The sequence below is a fragment of the Lynx rufus genome, unplaced genomic scaffold (assembly GCF_022079265.1).
Source record: "Lynx rufus isolate CCGP_SWC_20201006 ecotype Redwood Valley unplaced genomic scaffold, mLynRuf1.p SCAF_5, whole genome shotgun sequence".
NCBI classification, from domain to species: Eukaryota; Metazoa; Chordata; class Mammalia; order Carnivora; family Felidae; genus Lynx; species Lynx rufus.
Genome location: NW_025814867.1, coordinates 26,614,248 through 26,636,172, shown reverse-complemented (window position 1 = coordinate 26,636,172; position 21,925 = coordinate 26,614,248). Strand labels below are relative to the sequence as shown.

Genomic DNA, 21,925 nt, shown 5'->3' with positions numbered 1-21,925 from the left:
GCTTAGACTCTTCGGGAATAGCACAGGACTGTGCCATCTTTAAACCTTCATACAGGTCTCCAGGGCGTGCCAAACCAGGTATTGGGGGTGCCTGGGTAGCTCAGTCAGTTAAGCTTCTGACTCTTGGTTTCAGCTCACGAACTCGCAGTTCATGAATCCAAGCCCAGCACTGACAGTGTGGAGCCTGCTTGGGATTCTCTCTCTCGCCCTCTCTCTCTCTCTACCCCTCCTCTGCTCATGCATTCTCTCTCTCTCTCTCTCTCTCTCTCTCTCAAAATACATAAATAAACTTAAAAAAAAAGAAAGTAAACCAAGTGCAGTAGGGAAAACTTTTATGTAAATACTCATCAAAGAGCTGCTAAAACTTCTTCAGGTTGAACAAATGTGGCTCTGGAGACCTCCAATCACTCTGTGCTTTCTAGTCCTGAGATCTAATGTAAAAGACATTCTATCATGAAAAAAAGTCTCACCACATTATGACCAAGGTAAAAACAGGATGTAACCAGGATATGTCCCATCTCTGTCTCCATCGCACCATCCAATGGGTATATTTGGGTTAGCTCTAGATTCAAAGATGTGTTAGGCTATCAATGCTATTAGCAAACACTGATTTATTAAAACAAAGAAGAAAAACAAAATAATGGCTTACGTCTGACAAAGTGAACAAATGGCTTTAAAAACTTCGTAATATAATTCAGGTCTGGTTTATGAATCCTCCCAAGCTGTATCAGATGGTGATCAAGTGGGTGGCTGGCTAACTCCTCTATGCCGTCCTTATGCGCAGAGCCCAGGGAGATCACAAACATGACGTAGCCTTGACACTTGGCCCTCAGAGCCACTTTCTTTACGAAATCCTTGCTCTCACGATATTCTCCAGCTGAGATCACAAAGATGACCTTGTGTCTTCTCAAGTTGGGTGTCTGTGCGAAGAGATTCTCCATGACCCATAGTAGGGTGTGGCCAATAGTGGCTTCTCCTTTTAGCTGTTGGAGGGAAGTCTGGATGTGCCTCTTCATTTGGACTTGGTTGTCATAAGTTATAAACTCAAACTCTGTTTTTACCACACCCTTCTCTCTCCTGGAACTATCCCAAGGAGAATAGCCCAACAAGGCAATCCTATCACCGAAGTCTGAGGTTATAGGTTCTGAGGCAACCTCGAAGTTGTCAATCATAGAGCTCACCAAGGTTTTCACAGCCTTAAACTCATCACTTGCTATAGTCCGAGAACTGTCTAAGAGGAAGGCTACATCCATGTATGAATTTTCAGGTAAAAAAACCTCTTTGATGCAATCACTTGGAAAACATTTATCTGGAAAGATATAGAGAGACTTATCAACGGTTCAATGTCTGCACAACAAGACACTGTTGTTTGAGATCTTATTCAAGGGACTCAGTAACTGATTACCAAGAGTTAATAATCTGACCAACACCTCTTTAATCTCACATTATTTAAGTTAATGAGGAATTCTCAATGTCCCAAAATTTCTGTGGCCACTAGAGGACAATTTGGGAAGGTCTTTTTGGAAGCAGATGTAGGAAGCACGCAGGCTTGAAGTCTACGAGTCACGTCTAAACTCATTTAGGAAACATTTTCAGTATTTTAGAGATTTTTGATACAAACTACCAAACTGTCCCCAAGAAAAGCCACATCATTTGGGAGAATATTCTAAACAACTTTCACCTTCTGTGGAAGCTCTAAATATTACAAAGATTAAAACTCTGATGTATGGCATTGAAAGACTAGGAAACTTAAAATAGAATCTATGATCAAAACTAGAAATATCTGATAAGGCCAGATTTAATAATTTGCTCAGAAGGCATTTTTTTTCTGCACGATAAATTCTTCTCATGGGTCTTACCGTAGCAAATGGTACAGCGCCGAAGTTTTGAGACAGACTCCCCATTTGGAGAAATTGGGATCACCTGAAAGGTTCCAGTGTTGTCAAACTACAATGAAAAACAAATATATACTTATTGGCTCATTTTCTTTAACCATTATCTGGAAGCCATTGTGCACTCACTTTAAGGACTAGTTTGAAAAATCCCTAATGAATCACCATTATCTTGCATTACAGTCCAGTACATGTTCTCTCAACCTCTCTCTCTGTCTCTCATTCTCTCTCTCTCTCTCTCTCTCTCCCTCTCTCTCTCTCTCTCTCTCTCTCTCACACACACACACACACACACCATCCTGCTTTTATTCCAGACAACACAAAGAAGTATATAGGACAGGTATCAGCGCTTTATTCTATGATGAGAAAACTATCCCAAGATAACCATCAGATTCACCTACTGGGGCAGGTATTAAACTCTCACACTTATTTCTAATTCTGCAATTCTTCACTGAATTTTTACATGCTTTTTTTTTCTTTTTAAGATTTTAAGTACCCAACGTGGGGCTTGAACTCATAACCCCAAGATCAAGAGTCATATGCTCTACCGACTGAGCCAGCCAGACACCCCTATATGCTTCTGATTATGCACCTGCTGATTATGTACCACAAGTCAGCTTCTGAAGTTGGATCCTGCAGAAATTGTATTTATGTACAAGTTCCCCTGGCTTCTTTAGGTAATGATCCCAACTATTTCCATCCCAATCACATTATTTAGAAGAAGGCACATCTTTCAGATGTCAAGTACGTTATTTCAGATGAGGACTTCCTCAAGCACAAATTCTAATTTATTTTTTATTATTTTTTTTTAATTTTTTTTTCAACGTTTATTTATTTTTTTTGGGACAGAGAGAGACAGAGCATGAACGGGGGAGGGGCAGAGAGAGAGGGAGACACAGAATCGGAAACAGGCTCCAGGCTCTGAGCCATCAGCCCAGAGCCTGACGCGGGGCTCGAACTCACGGACCGCGAGATCGTGACCTGGATGAAGTCGGACGCTTAACCGACTGCGCCACCCAGGCGCCCCTCACAAATTCTAATTTAAAAGTTTATTTTGAAAGATTGTAAACAGAACACACTAAGTTTCCTCAAAATTCTTGGTCATACATGGCCCGATTTTGTCTGTCTCTTGATAGCTTTTCTTGCTTCAATAATTACTGAAATGGGCAATATATAGCATTAATTATTTAATTCACTCACTCATTCATTCAGTGAGTCAGTAAGTATTTATTGGGCATTTTCTCTGTCTGAGGCACCATGGAAGGCAGACAGTTTTATAACAATGAAAGAAATCTATCATTCCCAGGTGGTGATGAAAGTATTTCTCAAGCCATAAGAATATTATACTCATACTTTTCCCCTTCTCCCTTGGGAAAGTAAAGGATTTAGAAAAGCCACACCCTGTTTTCTGTGAAGTGTTGAGCGAGCATTTAAAAATATTTATAATTATTCCAGCCTTACAGTCAGAAAATATTTACCACATTCCTACCATTTTTTGTAAAATTGGATACTTTGGGTGTTATATTGCATTTGACTTTGTCCCCATATAAAGACTAAATGCTATCTTGGTAAATCAAGGAAGCTTATTCATAGAAATAAACCATATGCTCTTCATTCATTCATTCATTCATTCACACACTCATTCATTCATTCATTCAATAGATATTTATTGGATGCCTATAATGTTATATATGTAGTGTCCTAGGTGCTGGGGATATAGAAATGAACAAAGCAGATAAAATCTCTACCTTAAAGTCTAGTGGAGGGGGGACATATGCCATAATATAACAAATAAATTATCTAGTATGTTGGGAGGTAATTATTTTCATAGAAAAAAACTCTGACTTTCTATAATCCTTTTTGTCAGTTTCTATTGTAACTCTCCCTGTCTTCTATTCCCAAAATCTTCTTGGATGCTTCATGAGCAGATTGATTTTCTTCATGTTACAGAGGGCTTCTTTTTCTTTTTACAGTAGGAATATATGTATTTGTGTGTGTGTGTGTGTGTGTGTGTGTGTGTATATGTGTATATATACGTGTGTGTGTGTGTGTATATATATATTTTTTTTGTTTTGTTTTTGTTTTTGTTTTTATAAACTCTTGGATGACAGGATAGGTTCACCCAGGTCCAGGAGCACTTAGTTAATGGATAATGTGAATATATTTAAAAATAGTAGAACAGAGGGTGCCTGGGTGGCTCAGTCGGTTGAGTGTCTGACTCTTGATTTTAGCTCAGGTCATGAGCTCAGGGTTGTTGGGTCAAGCCCCGCATCAGGCTCTGTGCTGAGCATAGAGCCTTCTTGGGATTCTCTCTCTCTCCCTCTGCCCCTCTCCCCACTTAAGACCTCTCTCAAAAAAAAAAAAAAATAGAACAGTAGATGGAGAAATTCTTCATTTGGAAGGGGAGAGAAAGAAACATAGATTCCCACAGGACAGAGCCTCTTGTGGGAAAAAGCTTCACATACATTAAATATTACACAACATTAGGGGTTCAAAGATCCCCTAAACTTCATCCATCATAAATTAAGACCAGCTATTCAATGAGAGTCAGCAAGGAGATGACAGGTATGAGAAACACCTGATCTTCAGAGGGCTGGTAGAACACCGTATTCATGGCCCCTTCTATCAGACACACCATAGTTCGGAGTTTGATTTAGCCATTTAGGAGCTATACACAATTGGACAAGTCACTCAAACTCTCGGGGCCTCAGTTTCCTCCTTTTTATTTATTTAGTTTTTTAAGTTTATTTTGAGAGAGATAGAGAGAATGAGCGGGGGAGGAGCAGAGAGAGACGGTGGGGGGCGGACAGAGGATCCAAAGTGGGTTCCGTGCTGACAGCAGAGAGCCCGGTTCGGGGCTTGAACTGGCGAAACGTGACATCAGGACCTGAGCCAAAGTCCGACATTCACCCGACTAAGCCACCCAAGTGCCCCTGTTTCTTCATTTTTAAATAGAGATAAAAACTGCGTTCCCTTCAGAGGGTTTTGAGAATGTGTATGTATGTAAAGCTCTAGGGACAGTGCCTGGTGCACAGAAACCACGTCTCTCTCCCTACTTCCCACTATTCCCATCTTACTAGCTCCACTAAGTTAAACATAAAGAAGTCGCCGGGGGAAGGTCTTACCTCAAAAGCCTCAGCGAAAACCCTTTCATTGAGAGCAAAGACAGCCGGACTGATATCTAGGGCATTGAACTCCATGGTGGCTGTGAGGATGGATGACTGACTGGCTGTCTGTACGCTGCTGAAAAACACAGCAACTTTCCTCACGTTGGCTCCCGCATACGTCCTCTTGAAAACGTTGCGGGCCACAAACTTCATTGCATTACCGATGTCTTGAGCTTCCGTGGGGCGTCGATATTTTATCTGGGAAAGAAGCTGGAGGAGCTGTTTCTTGTTACGGTAGTCGGACCCACGGATGAGATAGCTGGTGCCCGAGTCATAGGAAACTACAACAACTCTTGCTCCCACAGGGCAGTTACTTTCCTTGACGTCAAGATCATCGATGATGGATGTGATGATGTTCCTCGTTTCATTAAACCTCTGCTCTGTGATACCATAGGACTGGTCCAGGGCAAATACCAGCTCTGTTGGGTACACTGGGCACTTTTTTGCTAACGTGAAAGGCAGAAAGAAGTATGACGTTACCTTGCTGCTCGAAAGCCCTTCCCGTCCTCTTTACCCCAGGGCTGAGGCTGATTCACACCAAGATCTAGGGAGATACAGGTGTTGTCTACAGCTCTGGAACTACAGGTGCACACAGGTGACACTTTGTTTGCGTGAAGGTGTTATATAAGTCTCTAGCAGTCATATTTGGTGGTAAAACACTCAGACTTCACAACCCTCACTCAGTCTGCTATTTAAAAAGAAACTGAAGCGAGTGTCTAGGCTAATGGAACAGTTCTGTATCCTGATTGCGGTGGTGGCTACATGAATCTAGGCATGTGTTAAAACTGAACTCGCACACGACAATTAATTTTACCGTAAGTAAAATTTTTAAAAAAATGAATGAAAGGATACGATGGCTTATTGAAGGTTTTGAAAGCTTACGGTCTTCAGAAATCTTCAGAAATGATCTACCAATAATGCTAGTCACTTGGAAGATTTTCATCCACTTATGCAACAAATATTCATTGAGTGGCATGCAGGGTGATATACACTGTGCAATATAAGCAAAGATGAACCGAATTCAGGACTGCCCTCAAGGCATCTGTCCCGGGGAGGACTGCTACACAGAAAGGTACAGACTGACTATTATTCTTCAAGAGCATTCAGAGGACAAAGCGACTATTTCCCAAGAGAGGGGATCTCAGGGCCTCCCAGAAGCTAGCTTTTGAAGGAAAGCAAGGGTGGCCAGAGGAAGGGAGCAGCAGGACCGCAGCAGGCTTACCATGAGCTGTTATAAAAATGGGGCTCTTTTGCAATTTCTAATTCAGTGCTACTAATTTTATGATGATTTAACTTTAGGAACCTCATAGGGTATCAGCCCTATGTATCAAACCTAACTTTTCAAAATGCTATTAAAGTCAGACCACAGGAAGAGAAACAGGGATTATTTAAGAAATGAACGCCCTCGTCTACATAGACTGCTCTACTATCTTGAATCTGGCTAACTCTTCAAGGGCATTAGACTCTAATAATCCCACACCCCAATCCACTGTTCTCAGCAATTGAATAGGAGACTAGGGTTGATTCAGAGATGTGTTTTGAATCGAGGAATTTTACCGTGAAGAAAAAAATATCAAAGCCAATAATTAAAAAATAAAATATGAGAAATTAAGTAGCCTTAGTCTTCCTTTCTTAGCCCTAACACTAAAAATTATTAAAGAAGTAGTAGGCAAGCATCTTCAAGACTGACCTCTCATCACAGATTTTCTCAGAAAGCAGAACCGATTTCGATTTATTTTTATTCTCTCCTTTTCCTAGTGCCCAGCAGGGTACATGATAAATTGAATTCAAACCCCTGAAATTTTACTGGGCACTTACATATATAAAGGGCTTCTGTTTTCGTTTTTCCCAGAATTTAGGTGAATGATGTCACTTTTGGATAAGCTCAAACTTTGGGGATAAGTCCCTGTGAGTCTACTTCAGTAGGCTTCTAGAAGACCAGGAGCTCTTGACATTGACAAAACCAGCTTCAGTGGCAATGGAATCCAAGGGATCTAAGGCTGCTAAGCAACACCCACTGCAGTCCAGGTTCCAGAAAGACCATCCACAGCAAGGTCAGGTGTACAAGCAGTGGGCACTTGGTGAGATGTGAGAGAAAGGAAAGGAAACGTTGCCCATCCAAGAAGCCAGTGATCACTGGGTCAGCAACACATCAATTAAAATGTGGTCATTCAGAGCCCTGTCCCTGAATTTCCCAGCAACACGAGCCTACTCTGTGAAGAAATTGAATTGTGAACTCAGACAGGACCTAGAAAGCATAATAGTGTAAAAGGGCTGGGAGCTGGGTGTCACCAATTCACAATCTGGTAGAAACGTGACATTGATAATTATAGCCATCAAAAGATAGATGTATCGGCATAGAAGGAAGAAGTCCTTTTTCTCATGGGGCTAAGAGTTTCTTTCAAATTGGTCTTATCAGAATGCAGTTAATTACTTCAGCAAGAAACACAGTATGGTAAAAATACTCACCATTCCAACAAGCTATAAAAAAGAGAAAGAGAAGAGTCTGTTACATTTTTGGCACACAGACTAAAAATCCCCCAAAACAAAATTTCAGCAAACCTTAACATTTTGTTTGACTCTAATCGCAAATGAAGCTAATTCCTAAATAATAGGCAGCTAAGGTCGAAGGACTGAGGAACACATACAAAGAATTCAATTAATGGGTGAACCTTCCTGCCCTTTTCTCCTTGTGAGCCATGGCCAGCAGACTTCAGCAGAATCTTGCTTGAAATCTGAAACACTGATCACTTGTCTTAGAAGCAGAATAGATGAGCCTCTGATTAAAAGGCAAGATAGCTCAAATTCAATTTGTTTCATCTCTCTTCTTACAGCCCTGAGAGTCATTCAGCAAGGCACGGCTAAAATATGAGGGCTTATTTTCTTCCCAGATGAACACCTTGGGAACCTCTCTCTTCCTGCAGAAATGTGGGGATTTCCAAATAAACTTGGTCTCTGCTAAAAAACACAGCTCCTACGTTTGAGTGATCTCCATATCTCTAGGGAGGAAGGAGAGCCCCCAAGGGTTTCTCCCGAGCAAAACAGCATCTGGTTTTTCTAAGTGATTTACTCTGTAAGCATGAGACCAATTAGAGGCAAATGTTGGAAATCTTTAGAAATCTTTAGAAAGCACTGGTCTGACAATGTCCTTGCTCATTTGCTTCAAGAAAAGCAAATGAGTCACTCTGATATAATAAAAGATTTTATTAGCATTGGCAACCAGCTAGCCTTCCACGCTGCCTGCCGTCCCACAGCACTGCCCTCTCTCACATCAACCCCATTAACGCCTTTTGATGGTCTTAATCCTGTGGCTGTCGAGATGCTCACAGCCAGCAGACAGGGCTCCAAACCCACAGTCTCCCCTGCATCTCAAGGCCTGAAGAGGATCCCTTTTTCCTGACTGAGCACTTTCATATGTTAACCTCCAACCCAGCTGTGAGACTAGAAACACAGGCTCTGGAAACGGGCACACCTATCTGGTTTGAGTGTGGCAAACCTTGCTTGATTTGGGGGAAACTACTTGATCTCTTTTAATATGTCTATCTTTCCTAAAAATCTTCTTTACTTGTGCCCTTCCCTCCAAAATTCTCATCATTTGGGCCCTGTTAGTTTATTTGCGACCACCCCCACTCCACATTCCCATCAGCCCCCTTGAGCTCTTATGCTATTTTGGGGATAGGGTCCCAGTGATCAGCTCAGGACCCGGGCCTCATCCCAGTGCTGCACGACTGAAGAGGAAATGTGTTAGACCAGGAGTCCAACCAACCCAATTAGCTCTCAACATCTGTTGCCCAAATCCCATCTCAGTTTTGTACTCTGGAGTTCCAAGCTCACCGATCAAGCACCCTGTCTGGTTACAGAACCCACGCTCACCCTCACCCTCCGCCCCCTAATTTCCTGTCTAACTCCTTTCACTCTGTGTTGGAAAACTGTCTTCGGATCCCTAACCCTCCCTGGGCCAGTACTCACCTCCCCCACTGCTTCCTCCTCCTTGGTTCTTCCCTGGGAAGATAGCTTTTGATTTTCCTGAGAAGGACTCCCCTCCCCTACAGTGGCTCTCCTTTTGTTCTCCCCCTGGGGCCCCAGGCCCTGGTTCTCACTTCCTCAGGGTGATGGAGAGCCTTTCTACTTCTCAAACAATGCCTTTCACCCAGGTCCCCACCCGAATCTTCTGTCTTTCCGTTTGTTCTTGCTTTTCAAGTGACCCACATGTGCCGAACTTCCTCATCTCTGCGATGCCATTTTCTGTCCTCTGGCTTCACTTGCCTAGCTAAGATGTCTTCCTGGATTCATCCCTTGGGTTTCTGTTTCTTTCTCTGTCATTTCCCATCCTTAGAACCTCAACCCATCCATGTGGCCTTAAGGACCACAAACATCCCAGTCTCTGCTCTTGATCCTCACCTTTATTACAGCCCACTTCATTAGCTGCCTGTAGATCATTTGATTTAGGGCCCACACAACATTCTCCTGCCTCTGAAATGTTTGAGGCCATCATATTTTCCTACCAATGGATTCCTCTTCACAGTCCCTCCTGCCTTCTCATCTATAGCACTACTTAGCTTCTCCTGCTCTGGCCTTATGCTTATTTTAAACTCAGTTTTGTCGTTCTTTTCTCACCCCACACTTGCAATGACCATGTTTCTATCCAGTGTTCTTCAGTAAGTCTCTCCAATTTCCCCATCTGACATTCTTCTGATTGTGATTGTATCAGCATCATTATAAGCCACAATGGAAGCATGAGGAAAGACAAACCACCTAAAATTCTACCACTCTAACACAGTAAGTTGTTACATTTTTCTCCCTTTGCTTCTAGAACTGGTTTCTATGTACATCTTTAGCTATATGTGAAATAATGAGGATCCAATTTAATTTTCTTTTTATTTTTTTATTTTATTTATTTATTTTTATTTTTTATTAGATGAAATTTATTGTCAAATTAGTTTCCATACAACACCCAGTGCTCATCCCAACAGGTGCCCTCCTCAATACCCATCACCCACTCTCTCCTCCCTCCCACCCCCCATCAACCCTCAGTTTGTTCTCAGTTTTTAAGAGTCTCTTATGCTTTGGCTCTCTCTCCCACTCTAACGCCTTAATTTTCTGCTTTTTAATGACAATACTATTCACATTCTGACTGAGTCTTCAAAAAAACCGTATCTGTTTAGTATCTGATCAGAAGATGATGCACCATAAACTCATTAGTCTCTAAGTGCAAACAGTCTAAAGGTATGTTCATTTTGCTCTAATGAGTAATGTTCAACGACCATATTTGCCTATAATTTTTTCTTTCTTTTGCTTTATTTCCTTGGGATAAATGTTCAGAAATGAGGTCACTGGGCTTCGTCTACCTCATTTCCCCTTCCTCCTAACCAAAGACAATCTCTCTATTTGTTGACTCCTGCTTTATTCCTCTGGTGAAACTACTCTCTGGCCACTCCCTATCACTTCCCCACAACTAGATTCAAGTACCCCCATCTAAGGAGACTCTATTGACTAAGTAACTAAGCAACTAACCCCAAATCTCCATGCTTATCCCTTTAACACCATGCCCTCGCAGACCTTGTACAATATTGTATTAGTGTGAGCTGATTCACACAACTTTGGAGTTGGTTTCCAACCATTTGCCATAAGCATGCTTTCTCTCCTGTATGAATTACACTTTACTTACATCCCTCTCCCTCCCACCTTTGATGTGAGCTGTTCTACTGCAAGTACTCAGGACAAGCCTGCTGCAGGGGACATGTGCCACCAGTGGATTCGGTTACTGACTCTGCATACCCACACTACACTCCTCCTAAGTGCTCTCGCCAATCACCGACGCCCTTGTTCCACGACACGCAGATACTCACGGCTATGGTCCCGCATGAACTGGATCAGATCACATTGCTGTAAAGAAAAAAAGAGAAAGAGAACAGAAACATGAGCACAGCGACCCCTGAGAGGTCATGTTTATTTGCCAGTGGACTGGTTGGGTTTTCATTTGTGAATAAGGAGATACGTACAGAATACACAGGCTTCCCCGCCATGCCTTTCATGCCCTAGGAAAATAAAACCAGAGCAAGTTATTGGTATGTGAATCGGAGTCTTTAGTGACAAAACAAGAGCAAAGAAAAAAAGCACGTTCTTAAAAGCACAGCTGGCAGAGAGCGCTTAAAGTATTCCTGAACAGATAGATTACAATGCTATTTCCCCACTTAAATCAACAGTGCAAACTTCTTTCTTTCAGTGTGAGATCAGTTAAGCGAATGTCTGCCCAGAGTGAACTGAATTATCTTTCTAGGTAATAAGTAAAGAAATTAAAGTATTTCTTGAAGATGTTTGTACTCAGGCTATGACACTTAAAAGGTACTTCTCATAAGAAAACTTGAAATGTAAACAACAGACTTCCCGAAGCATGCCACGAGGAGAGGAATTTACTGAGAATTCAGAGGTACAGATGTATTACAATTCAAGGAGTTGAAAATGTAGGCGGTAGCATACAACTTCCACGTAGGTGAAAGAACCAGAGATAATTATGTAGCAAAATGGGCTTTATGCAAAAGAAGAGCATACACAGTGAGCTCATAAATGCTGAGAGGTTATAAACAAAGGAGTACGCATAACTGGGTGCAATGAATCAAGGAGGCTTCCTAAGAAGAGGCAGTGCTTTTTTGACAGCTTGAGATTTTCCCTTTTCCCCTTATTCCTTTTTTCAGGATCAGGCTTCCCCTTGGCAGTGGTTCTTAACATGTTTAACACACCTGGGTCTCTTTGGGCAACTGGTAAATGCTAATGTGCTGGTTCCAAAAATGCTATTACAGGCTCACAATCATACAATTTCACTGGCCTCAGAAGCTCAACCAGGGATGTCAGTGTAAGAACCCCTGTTCTAAATGACAACTGGGTCATCTGTTCATCTGTCCTTCCTTCCATCCATCCATCCATCCATCCATCCATCCATCCATCCATCCAAGAAACAGTTAATTGCCTGCTGAATGCTGAGTGTTACCTGGAAATGCTGTGGCATCCATAATTCTACCCACTGGGACACAGGCTCTTCTGACCAGAATCAGGAAATTAACTGTCTCACTAGGAGATGCAGAGGCTCATCCTTCCTTTTATAAGTTATGGCAGAAGACAGAAAAGAACGCACAGCACTTAGAGAGAGGAACAGTTTCTAGCTAATAAAGAGAGTAGGCAGACCACACCTTGCAGAGGATCAGAGCTGTAGAGCGTCTGTCCTAAAGGACTGAGTTGGAGAAGAACTCAGAGCAAGTTCTTGAGCAGAGGCTGAGGATTGAGAGCCCAAGACAAAGAAGTTGATCTGATTCCAGCAGACCCGAGATAGAGAAGCCACACTCTTGGGACCAGCAGCCCCAGGACAGCAAAACCACACTCTAGGGACCAGCAGGGCCAAGCAACAAGGCCGGGAAGATGCAGGACCCCCACGCGAGAGGTCCAAAATCTGGAAAGGAGATAAATTCAGACCAGATCGGTACGACTCAAAGACGGGATCCTCGCCCACGTGACTACGAATGTTCACCAGGTCCTTAATGTGAAAGAGAGAAAGATGTATCACAGCGTCCTCACAGCTAGTTGACTCTCATTCTGCTATCATCCCCAAAACATCCATGCTTTTGTTTTCTCTACAAGGTCCCAAGTTAAAGAACTCCTCCAGGTAAGTCTCAAAACGCTCAGAACGCACCAAACAAGGTAAGCAGTTTCTCCACTCTGTACACAATGCTTCCTGCGCCTCTGACACAACACCCAGGTGCTGGCAACGTCTAGTTCTTACCTGACTGTGCTCATCAGGGGAGAGAGATGTGTAAATAAATCATTATGATAACACGAGAAGCACTAAAATAGAGATATGGATGTTTCGTCAGTGGGGGATGTGCCTGCCTCTGCCAGGAATGCTTCCAGAAGTGATATTTCCCTTCCAGTGGAAGCCTGGTGGGAACTAGCAGTTATATTTCCAAATCTCTCTAGAGTCTACATTTTGAAGACGGGAAGGCAACGGTGATCTGGGGAACTCTACTGACGTGTCTCACGTGACGGAACTTTGCCAGGACCCCTGTATGAAGCTTATCCCATTCTGATTTCTATAAACTTCAGTAAAAAAAGAAAATAACGGTAACAGCTAATATTTGCACTGAAATTTATCGTTCACAAAGAGTGCTCACATTTGGATATACAATCCTCCCAGCTACCTTTTGAGGTGGTAGGACAGGATAGGTCATCCCCCTTTTAGAGGTCAACTGAGAGACCAAGTGACTGGCCCAGGGGCACATAGCTAGCAACAAGAATTTGGATTCGGATCCAGTGCTCTGACTTTAAATTCTGTACCCCTTCTATTGAATATCTAGGAACGAGTATAGGCTACTTAGCTCTCATGAGTGTACTTACTCTCCGTCCGGGAGGGCCTGGGGGTCCCGGAGGTCCCTCTTCCCCTTTCGAGCCTCTAGTGAGCTGCAGATAGGAATATGCTTTAGTTTCCACACTGTCTATGCATGGAGAATACCTAAGTTTTAATGAGACTTTACAATTTAAAAAAGATTTTTAAAGAAAGCAACCATCAATTCAAGTCAAATAAATTCCTTACGTATAAATATAAATAGTCATTCTTTTTTTATTTTTTTTAACGTGTATTTATTTTTGAGACAGAGAGAGACAGAGCATGAACGGGGGAGGGGCAGAGAGAGAGGGAGACACAGAATCTGAAGCAGGCTCCAGGCTCTGAGCCATCAGCCCAGAGCCCAACGCGGGGCTCGAACTCACGGACCACGGGATCGTGACCTGAGCTGAAGTTGGACGCTTAACCGACTGAGCCACCCAGGTGCCCCATAAATAGCCATTCTTTTTAAATTTTTTTTTTCAACGTTTATTTATTTTTGGGACAGAGAGAGACAGAGCATGAACAGGGGAGGGGCAGAGAGAGAGGGAGACACAGAATCGGAAACAGGCTCCAGGCTCTGAGCCATCAGCCCAGAGCCCGACGCGGGGCTCGAACTCACGGACCGCGAGATCGTGACCTGGATGAAGTCGGACGCTTAACCGACTGCGCCACCCAGGCGCCCCAAAATAGCCATTCTTAACCATTGGTAAGTATCTATTTCCCTCGTAGCCTCCCCATTTAGTGACATACTTTTCTCTGGCACTGGCTATGCATTTAAATCTAAATTAGACATAAACTAGGATTGGTGCTAAAAAAGAATACTAGAGCGCACAGAGATCTAATTAAAACCCTCCCGTCTACAAAGGATCAAACAAAAAATTCTCCACATACATAAGAGGACAGGGGCGGGCTGTGTCATTCCCATACTTCAAGGTGATGGATGTGGATGCTGATGAAATTTATCCAGCCAGATGGAAAATATCTGTTGAATTGCATCTCTTTCATGCTGATAATGACCACTGATACTACACTCAAACTTCAAAATGAAAAGATGCTTGTCTCAGCGTTTTGTTTTTTAAAAAAATTGTAACACACTACTCCACACTGTGCTAATTAGAAGATGTCAACAGCCTTCCTTAAAATGAATACCCTAGATGACCTTGGTTCTGAGCAGTGGAATTGTCAGAAAACCCTTAGAGACACAGCGGGAAGATGTCGGCTTCATTCCCACTCAGGGTTAATAGTCTGGGCTTTAATATGTGCCTTAGAAAATACTGGAAGGCACTGACATTTCTTGGAACAGCCAGCTATCAATCTGTAAATCTTTAAAATAGTTCAGATTCATGGAACCATAGAATTTTAGAGCTGAAAGTGACCTTTGGTGTCAAGTTCAAGTCTCATGTTAGAGAAACAGAGACCCTGAAAAGGTGTGGTGAAGGTCACAGAGCCAGGAAGTGGCATTTCAGATGCTCTTGGGTTAGATCAATAATCCACATTTATTATTACAACATAAAAGCCAGAGTCCTCCAAAGAAACATTTATTATTTCTGGAATTACAGGCCACTTACTGTTAATCCCTTAAATCCTTTGCGTCCAGGACCCCCAGGAAATCCAGGATCACCCACATCACCCTAAAGATTCAAATATAAGAAATCAAGATATTAAAATATTTGCTTGAAATAACAGAAATAATTCTCTATAATCTAAAACCTAATTGATCTTATAACTACACAATATATTAAACATTAAATGTCATCTTCTGTCGCTTGCTTGGAACAAAGTCATTGACATACTTAAATATTCCCCCAAACTATTCTTAATTTTCTAATACAAATATTTATGCATAAATATCAGTGCAATGGCTACCCAATCAGGTATTAAAAATATCTAAAGCAAGAATGCTTGAAAATCAGGAAAAACATATGGAGTATTAACCACAGAAAATACTAAACAATTAATTACTTCCTAAATTTATAAATCACTTCTGAAAAAGCTGAAGGTAATAAAAAATTTACTCTGACTTTGGTGGGAAATTAATTTTAGCACCTATTTATCAAAAAAACAAAAAAACAAAAAAAAAACCCCAAAAAACAACTAATCTCACATTTATCCCTAATTTGAAATATGCTCATTTTCTCCCTTTATCAGTAAATTAGAAAATTGGTCTTTTACAGTGAGAACTCTTGTCCTAACAGTTCCTTCTTGCACCCTTCTCTACCTAAGGAAAGAATCTCTTCTGGTAATTCAGCAATTAAAAGCACTTTTAAGAGGGTTCAAAAATTGGCTGTTTTCCTGTAGTTGATTTGATCTGTTTACACATTCAATTTTTTTAATCTATATTTTGCATTTTAATTTGGACACCAAGTATTGGAAAGCCACTCTTCTGGACAGGAGGCTTAAAAAAAAAAAAAAAAAAAAAGGAAATCTTATTACTGAATTCCAGTGCATTAAAAACAGATATGATAGGAGCTACTCTGGCTGAAATATAAGGTTATGTCTAGTTGGATATCATGGAGACGGATTTTTCAATCTGGTGGGCAATGAGGAATTCTGGAAAATGTGTGATCAGGAGAGAAACATAACTAGGTTACACTGTGGAAAACATCAAGTTGACAGCAGTGTTTGGGATTAACTGAAGCAGTAAGAAGGTGGTAATGGAGACCAATGAGGAGAATGTTGTCACCTTTCAGGGGAGGGGAAGTGAAGGCCACAATGATAAAGAACAAACAGCAACAGCTGAAGCCAAGAGTTTTTTTTGTTTTTTTTTTTTTAATTTTTTTTTTTAACCTTTTATTTTTGAGACAGAGAGAGACAGAGCATGAACGGGGGAGGGGCAGAGAGAGAGGGAGACACAGAATCGGAAGCAGGCTCCAGGCTCTGAGCCATCAGCCCAGAGCCCGACGCGGGGCTCGAACCCACAGACCGCGAGATCGTGACCTGAGCTGAAGTCGGACGCTTAACCGACTGAGCCACCCAGGCGCCCCAGAAGCCAAGAGTTTTGAATGAGATTACTGAGGCGAGAAATCCAGAGGACAAGAGGAGTAAACTGGAGAGGAGATCCAGGGGTGGAGTTTCAAGACCAGGGTCGTCAGGCAACAAAGGACAGGACTGTCTTTTCCAACTTAAAGATTCATTCATAGTAGTAAGGTCCTTTATTCATGAAGTCCTGGAAAAACAACTGCCCTTCTTCTTTTCCTTCTCCTTCTCCTTTTAACTTCATTTCTCAAGTAGAAAGTTAATATCATGGTAATTTCAAAAGAAGGACATGTGCACAGTACCTTTTGCCCCATATCTCCAGGGAATCCTCTTGGGCCCTACAATTTGCAGCAGAGAACATAAATAAATCAATATACCACTTCTGCGTATGATTGTTTTCTCTTGTATTATTTACGTTTGTCTCATCAATTAAAGAAATAATTAAAGAAACAGTTTTCCATATTTACCTTTACTCCTTTTCGTCCCATTTGACCATAGCCTGGGATGCCATAATCTCCCTGTGGACATACCAGTTCATTTTAATTTCTCAAAAGTGAAACTTAATTGTAATCTATACTGGTGACAAGAGAGAAGCACTGGGCACTTCCAGGTAGAGGGGCCCTTACCAGTGACCTTGAACTCTGGGGTCATGCATATTGTTGGGTTTTCCTCACTTGCTGGTATGTGCCTTGGTACTTTGGCCAGCTCCACTCTGCAAACATTGCAGGAGGCAGAGGGATGGTCAATCAAGACTAATGGAGTCAGTAGCAATTACTCGCCTGGAAAATTAGGAGCTGGTTCAAAGGACACGGGTGAGGAATTCAATTCCCCAAAGACTTACAAATGGCTGAGAGACAAATGGAAAAATGTCATCCTCACTAGTAACCAAAGAAATGCAATTTGAAACAGTAATGAGAAACTATTTTTTGTTAATGAAATGGGTATAGATGAAAAAAGAAAGTGACAATACCCACTGCTGGTGTGGATGTCCTGAAGCAAGCATTTTCCTACATAACACAAGGGTGCATAGATCACTGAATATTCCTAAGGGCACCTTGCAAAAGAGGTGCATATTCTTTGAACCAGTTATGCTACTTTTTGAAGTTTTTACGTAGAGATTATGATTTTGTCTAAAAATTCAGATACAAGAATGTTCATTGTGGGCTACTTATGACAGTAAAAAATTAAAAAGAAATTAAGTATTCAATAGCAAGAGATTGGTCAAGTGACCTAAGGTACGTACATTCAGTGGAATATTTTGAAGCTACTAAAAAGAATGTTTAGGGGAAAATGTAATAACATGGAAATGTGCTCATGATACACTGTTAAGAGGGAAAAATAGAGTGATTTTTTTGGTATCTCCAGGATGTTAATAATGAATATTTCAAAATAGTGAGATTATGGGTCATTTTTCTTCCCCTCTTCCCATCTGTTAAGCTTGGTAAATTTTCTACAATATGTATACACAACATTTATAATAAACATTATTTTTTGAGAAGAAATGAAAAAATGTTCCTATATTGGCTGCTCCATGCACAGAGACCTTAGCATGGCAAGAGCCACTAGAACAGACGGCTCACTTCTTGGATCTACCCCCCTCTTGTTCTTGCCCTAGAGTTTTGCAAGACAGGGAGAGAAATGCATAGTGCTGTTTTTCAGTGGACATCCATTGACATGGCCGTACTGGTTGTGAAAGTACTGAAATGTTATCCGTTATCCCCTCTGCATGCCCCCTTTCTCTCTTGCCATTCTCCCTTCTTTTAACAGACAGACTAGCTATAGAATGCGAGCTGCAGGGGGTGGGAGAAATTCCCCCACATCTTCCTAGGAGGTCCTAAAAATACCTTCAATACTCCAGGTGCTTAGGCTGATGGCCTCAGTTCCCTTCTCTTTACCTCAGAACTAAGCACTTGGAGCTGCAAATAGAGAAGGGTCCTAAAAGCTCATACCTGTTTTCCTCGCTGTCCAGCTGGCCCCACTGGCCCTGGATCTCCAAGAATTCCATGTTCTCCCTAGTACGTGAGACAAGAAGGGCTTCAGGTCAGTAAAATCCAAACTGGCTCCCACTATAGGAGGTTGAGACGGGAAATCTTAAGGCTCTCAGTGAGGGTTCAGTGCTCAGCCAAGGCACGGGGTGTAGGAAACCAATAATGATCTTTCCAAAGGTGAGCAGAAAATGTCAGCACAGCCCAAGCACTGCTTTCCTGGTATTCTAGAAGGACTGAAGGAGAAGGGAAAGAGTGGAAAGTTTACTCCAGCGAAAGTTGATTTATTAGCTGATTTGTCTGCCCATCCAACAAGTATTTATCATCCTGGAAAGTGAACCACTGAATATGATAGGTGTGGTCCTGCCTTAGCAAAAATAGTCTGGTTGGAAAGAGAGACAATTAGACAGGCAGAAAATTATAAACTCAGGATGCTATGCCAGTGACGGGGAGGGGAATCTAAATTGGATTTGATAAGGGGCACCTGGATGGCCAGACTTCAGACTTCAGCTAAACATCAGACTTCAGCTCAGGTCATGATCTCACGGTCGTGAGTTCGAGCCCCACATCAGGCTCTGTGCTGACAGCTCGGAGCCTGGAGCCTGCTTTGGATTCTGTGTCTCCCTCTCTCTCTGCCCCTCCCCGGCTTTCTCTGTCTCTCTCTCTCTAAAATAAAGAAACATTACAACAAAATTTCTTTAAGTAAATAAATAGATCTGGTGGGGTTAAGGAGGCGGGCTGCCTGAAGCACAGGAGCAGGGGTGTGAGGTTTGAGGGCGGAGTTGTGTGAGCGGAAGAAGGAACTGCAGGAGGGGTGAGGGTGGTCACATCGGGGTAGAGGGAAGGCATTGTTGAGAAGCCTGGCGCGGGCACGTGGGAGGGAAAAGAGCTCTGAAGCCTCAGAGTTAAACAGGGCCAGGGGGCCTTCCAAGCTACTTTAAAGTCTAGAGCTTTTCCTAAGAGCTACGGGGAAATTAAGACTGGCTGCCTAATTTGTGGGGCTCGGTGCAGAATGAAAGCGTAGGTCTCATCCTCAAATATTACGACTTTCAAGATGGTGACAGCAGGACATGAAACCAAGCATGGGGCCCTTCTAAGCTGGGCCCCCAGGGTGACTGCACAGTTGCCAGTCACAGCTGGCCGTGGGACAGGGAGCCGCTTAAAGGTGTTCAGCAGGGAGTGGGATTCTGAAGAGGCCAACAGTCTGCTGTCTGACAGTCTCCAAAAGAGCCACATCAGAGACAGTAGGGTGAATGAGAGAATTTTATGCACAAGCAGATTGAGTCTGGACACCCCCCTTCTGGACTCTGCCCCGTGCATACACTTATGCCCGCAGGAAATCGGGGAGTTGAAGAGAGTTTTCGGAGTTATTTCACCACGGGTGAGATCACAGGGTCTCTCCTGGTGAAACAGGGCAGTGTCAGGAAGAGATAAACATTTAGAAATTCTTTGCTCAGTGGAAGCAAAAGAATGTATCTCAGAAAGCAGGTGGGGGGATTGAGGGTGCCTGGCTCCTGCGAGGAATTAATATGCAAATCAAGAAAAGAAGGGCAGTACTTTTTTCTCAGTATTTAAATCTATAGGAGATGACACTTACTTTTTTCCCTGCGGGTCCGGGATTTCCAAGGCTCCCTTTAGCGCCCATCGGCCCAGGAAAGCCCTGAACGAAAATGGGAGACACGTATGTGGGTGTTGCAGCAATTCTTAGAAAGCCCATTAGATCAGTTTCGCTTTTTTTCGTGTCATTTCCAACAGCTCCTTGATGCCTGCTTAACAAGACACCCAGCCACCCAGGGGAGAGAGACATCTGTGCTGAAAGCAGGTGACTCGGCTTACAGTCTGGCTTAGAGGACCACAAATCTTCATCTGCAGGGACACCACTAGTCCGCCCGGGGCCTTCGTGAGAAACAGAAAGGGTGCTCTTGACAGGACATATGCTATTTCTACATGCGGCACATTGGTTGGAATGTACTGATTTTGTGCGAACGAGACATTGCCACTCGTGAGCATTACACCATGTGCGCATCTGGAACCGTATGCACAGTGTGTTTCAGTCCCAATCTGAAAATGGGCACAAGTGTCTTCCACAAACATGCCGGCATGATAAGGAGGCAAACACAGGTGTTCCTTCTGAATTCTCGCTGTCGGAGCTGAAGAACTGAACAGATTCAGAACATTTTTCATAGGAATCCCCTCACCAGCCATCCCCACTCTTATTACTCACTGTCAGAAACCTAGGGACCAAATAGATTCAGAGGGTGAGCTGAGGAATCAAGTCAATTAGGGTGGCGAGGGATCTTTGTAGAGTCTATTTTCAAACATCTACAGTCGGTGGAGATACATGTGGCACAGATACATTTTTAAAAGTTAGAAAAGTCAGCAGAGGGAATCAGGTTTTGAAATGTTCACAAGTCTGCGAGATCTGTACTCTTCCAAATGCTTTCTTGGGGCTGATGCGATGGGTCCGTGCTCTCCCAGTAAAACCCCAGTGAAGGAGAGAGAGGAGGGCTTGTGTGACGTGCAAGGAATCGGGGCTGTGCTAAAATTTGCTGCCAATTCTTTTTGTCCCAAATGTGTCCCAAGTTAATTGAAAAATAAAATACCCCAAACGCAGATAATACAAAATAAACTATGTATGACGATGTTTTTGAAGTAAGAGAAAATGGTCTGATTGGAGACCACTGACTCCCAACGTTCCTGAGTCACTCACCTGAGGTCCTTTGTGCCCTGGGCTTCCCTTCTCTCCTTTGCTGCCAGGAATTCCATTTCCCCCCTAATGTGGTAACGAGAAGCATAATTACACGAAGTAATGAAAACGTACTTTCTTCTTCAATGCTTTTGAAACATGTCCACAGAAAAGCGCTGGTCCAACACCACAAGTCACGTTGTAACTGTGAGGTTAAGCATATCTTGTAACTGTGAGGTTAAGCATATCTCCCCTAGTGAGGGACTGAGTGGAGGCCCAGACTCCGTGGTACAGATCTTATCGAGGCATCTCTGCCTGGGTCTAAGACCTTCATCCCCTTCTGACAGGGGGAAATGAAAAGGAGACCAAAGGGAGAAATAAAACCCTTAGAAGAAGGAGCGAAGATGCAAACAATGGTCAGATGGATTCCTTTGTTGGGGCAGGTTACCTGGGCCAGAGTGCTCATTGTCAACGTGGAAAACGGAAAGCTAAGTTGTTTCAAGTTGGCCCAAGAGGACATTTTAGCAGCAGAAGCCCTACCAGAGGAATTCAAGCCTATTTTCCACCATATTAGCATCTGATGCAAGGTTCTCGTATAGATCTCTTCCATGGAAGAAAAAACTAGAGGTGCTGGTGATGTTTCCCCACTACCAAGGCGCCAGCTATACAATGGTTGCACCCACTGGACGAGCCGTCGTTCGCTGCCTGAGTATCAAAGGGACCCTGGAGCAGCTGAGCTAATGTCCCCCTTCTCCCTACAAAGGGGAGATGGATCTGGGCTGGTCACGTGGTTACTCAGCCTAAAGGATTTGCTAGCTGGTGGTTTGATTCAGGGACCCCAGAAC

At 42.8% G+C, this 21,925-nt stretch overlaps 1 protein-coding gene across 1 annotated transcript in view; it reads right to left on the bottom strand.

Moving 5' to 3' along the window:
• COL6A5 (collagen type VI alpha 5 chain) overlaps positions 1 to 21,925 on the bottom strand; it is an 83,817-nt gene that overhangs the window by 20,269 nt on the left and 41,623 nt on the right. Inside the window, exons 23-35 of the mRNA XM_047100202.1 lie at positions 21,105 to 21,167; positions 19,992 to 20,054; positions 18,359 to 18,421; positions 16,877 to 16,927; positions 16,712 to 16,747; positions 15,002 to 15,064; positions 13,445 to 13,507; positions 11,062 to 11,097; positions 10,909 to 10,945; positions 7,529 to 7,540; positions 5,018 to 5,505; positions 1,860 to 1,947; positions 650 to 1,309 (exon numbers count right to left, since the gene is read on the bottom strand). Of these exons, the coding sequence (XP_046956158.1) occupies positions 650 to 1,309; positions 1,860 to 1,947; positions 5,018 to 5,505; positions 7,529 to 7,540; positions 10,909 to 10,945; positions 11,062 to 11,097; positions 13,445 to 13,507; positions 15,002 to 15,064; positions 16,712 to 16,747; positions 16,877 to 16,927; positions 18,359 to 18,421; positions 19,992 to 20,054; positions 21,105 to 21,167 (1,723 nt within the window). The remainder of the gene's footprint in view (positions 1 to 649; positions 1,310 to 1,859; positions 1,948 to 5,017; positions 5,506 to 7,528; positions 7,541 to 10,908; positions 10,946 to 11,061; positions 11,098 to 13,444; positions 13,508 to 15,001; positions 15,065 to 16,711; positions 16,748 to 16,876; positions 16,928 to 18,358; positions 18,422 to 19,991; positions 20,055 to 21,104; positions 21,168 to 21,925) is intronic.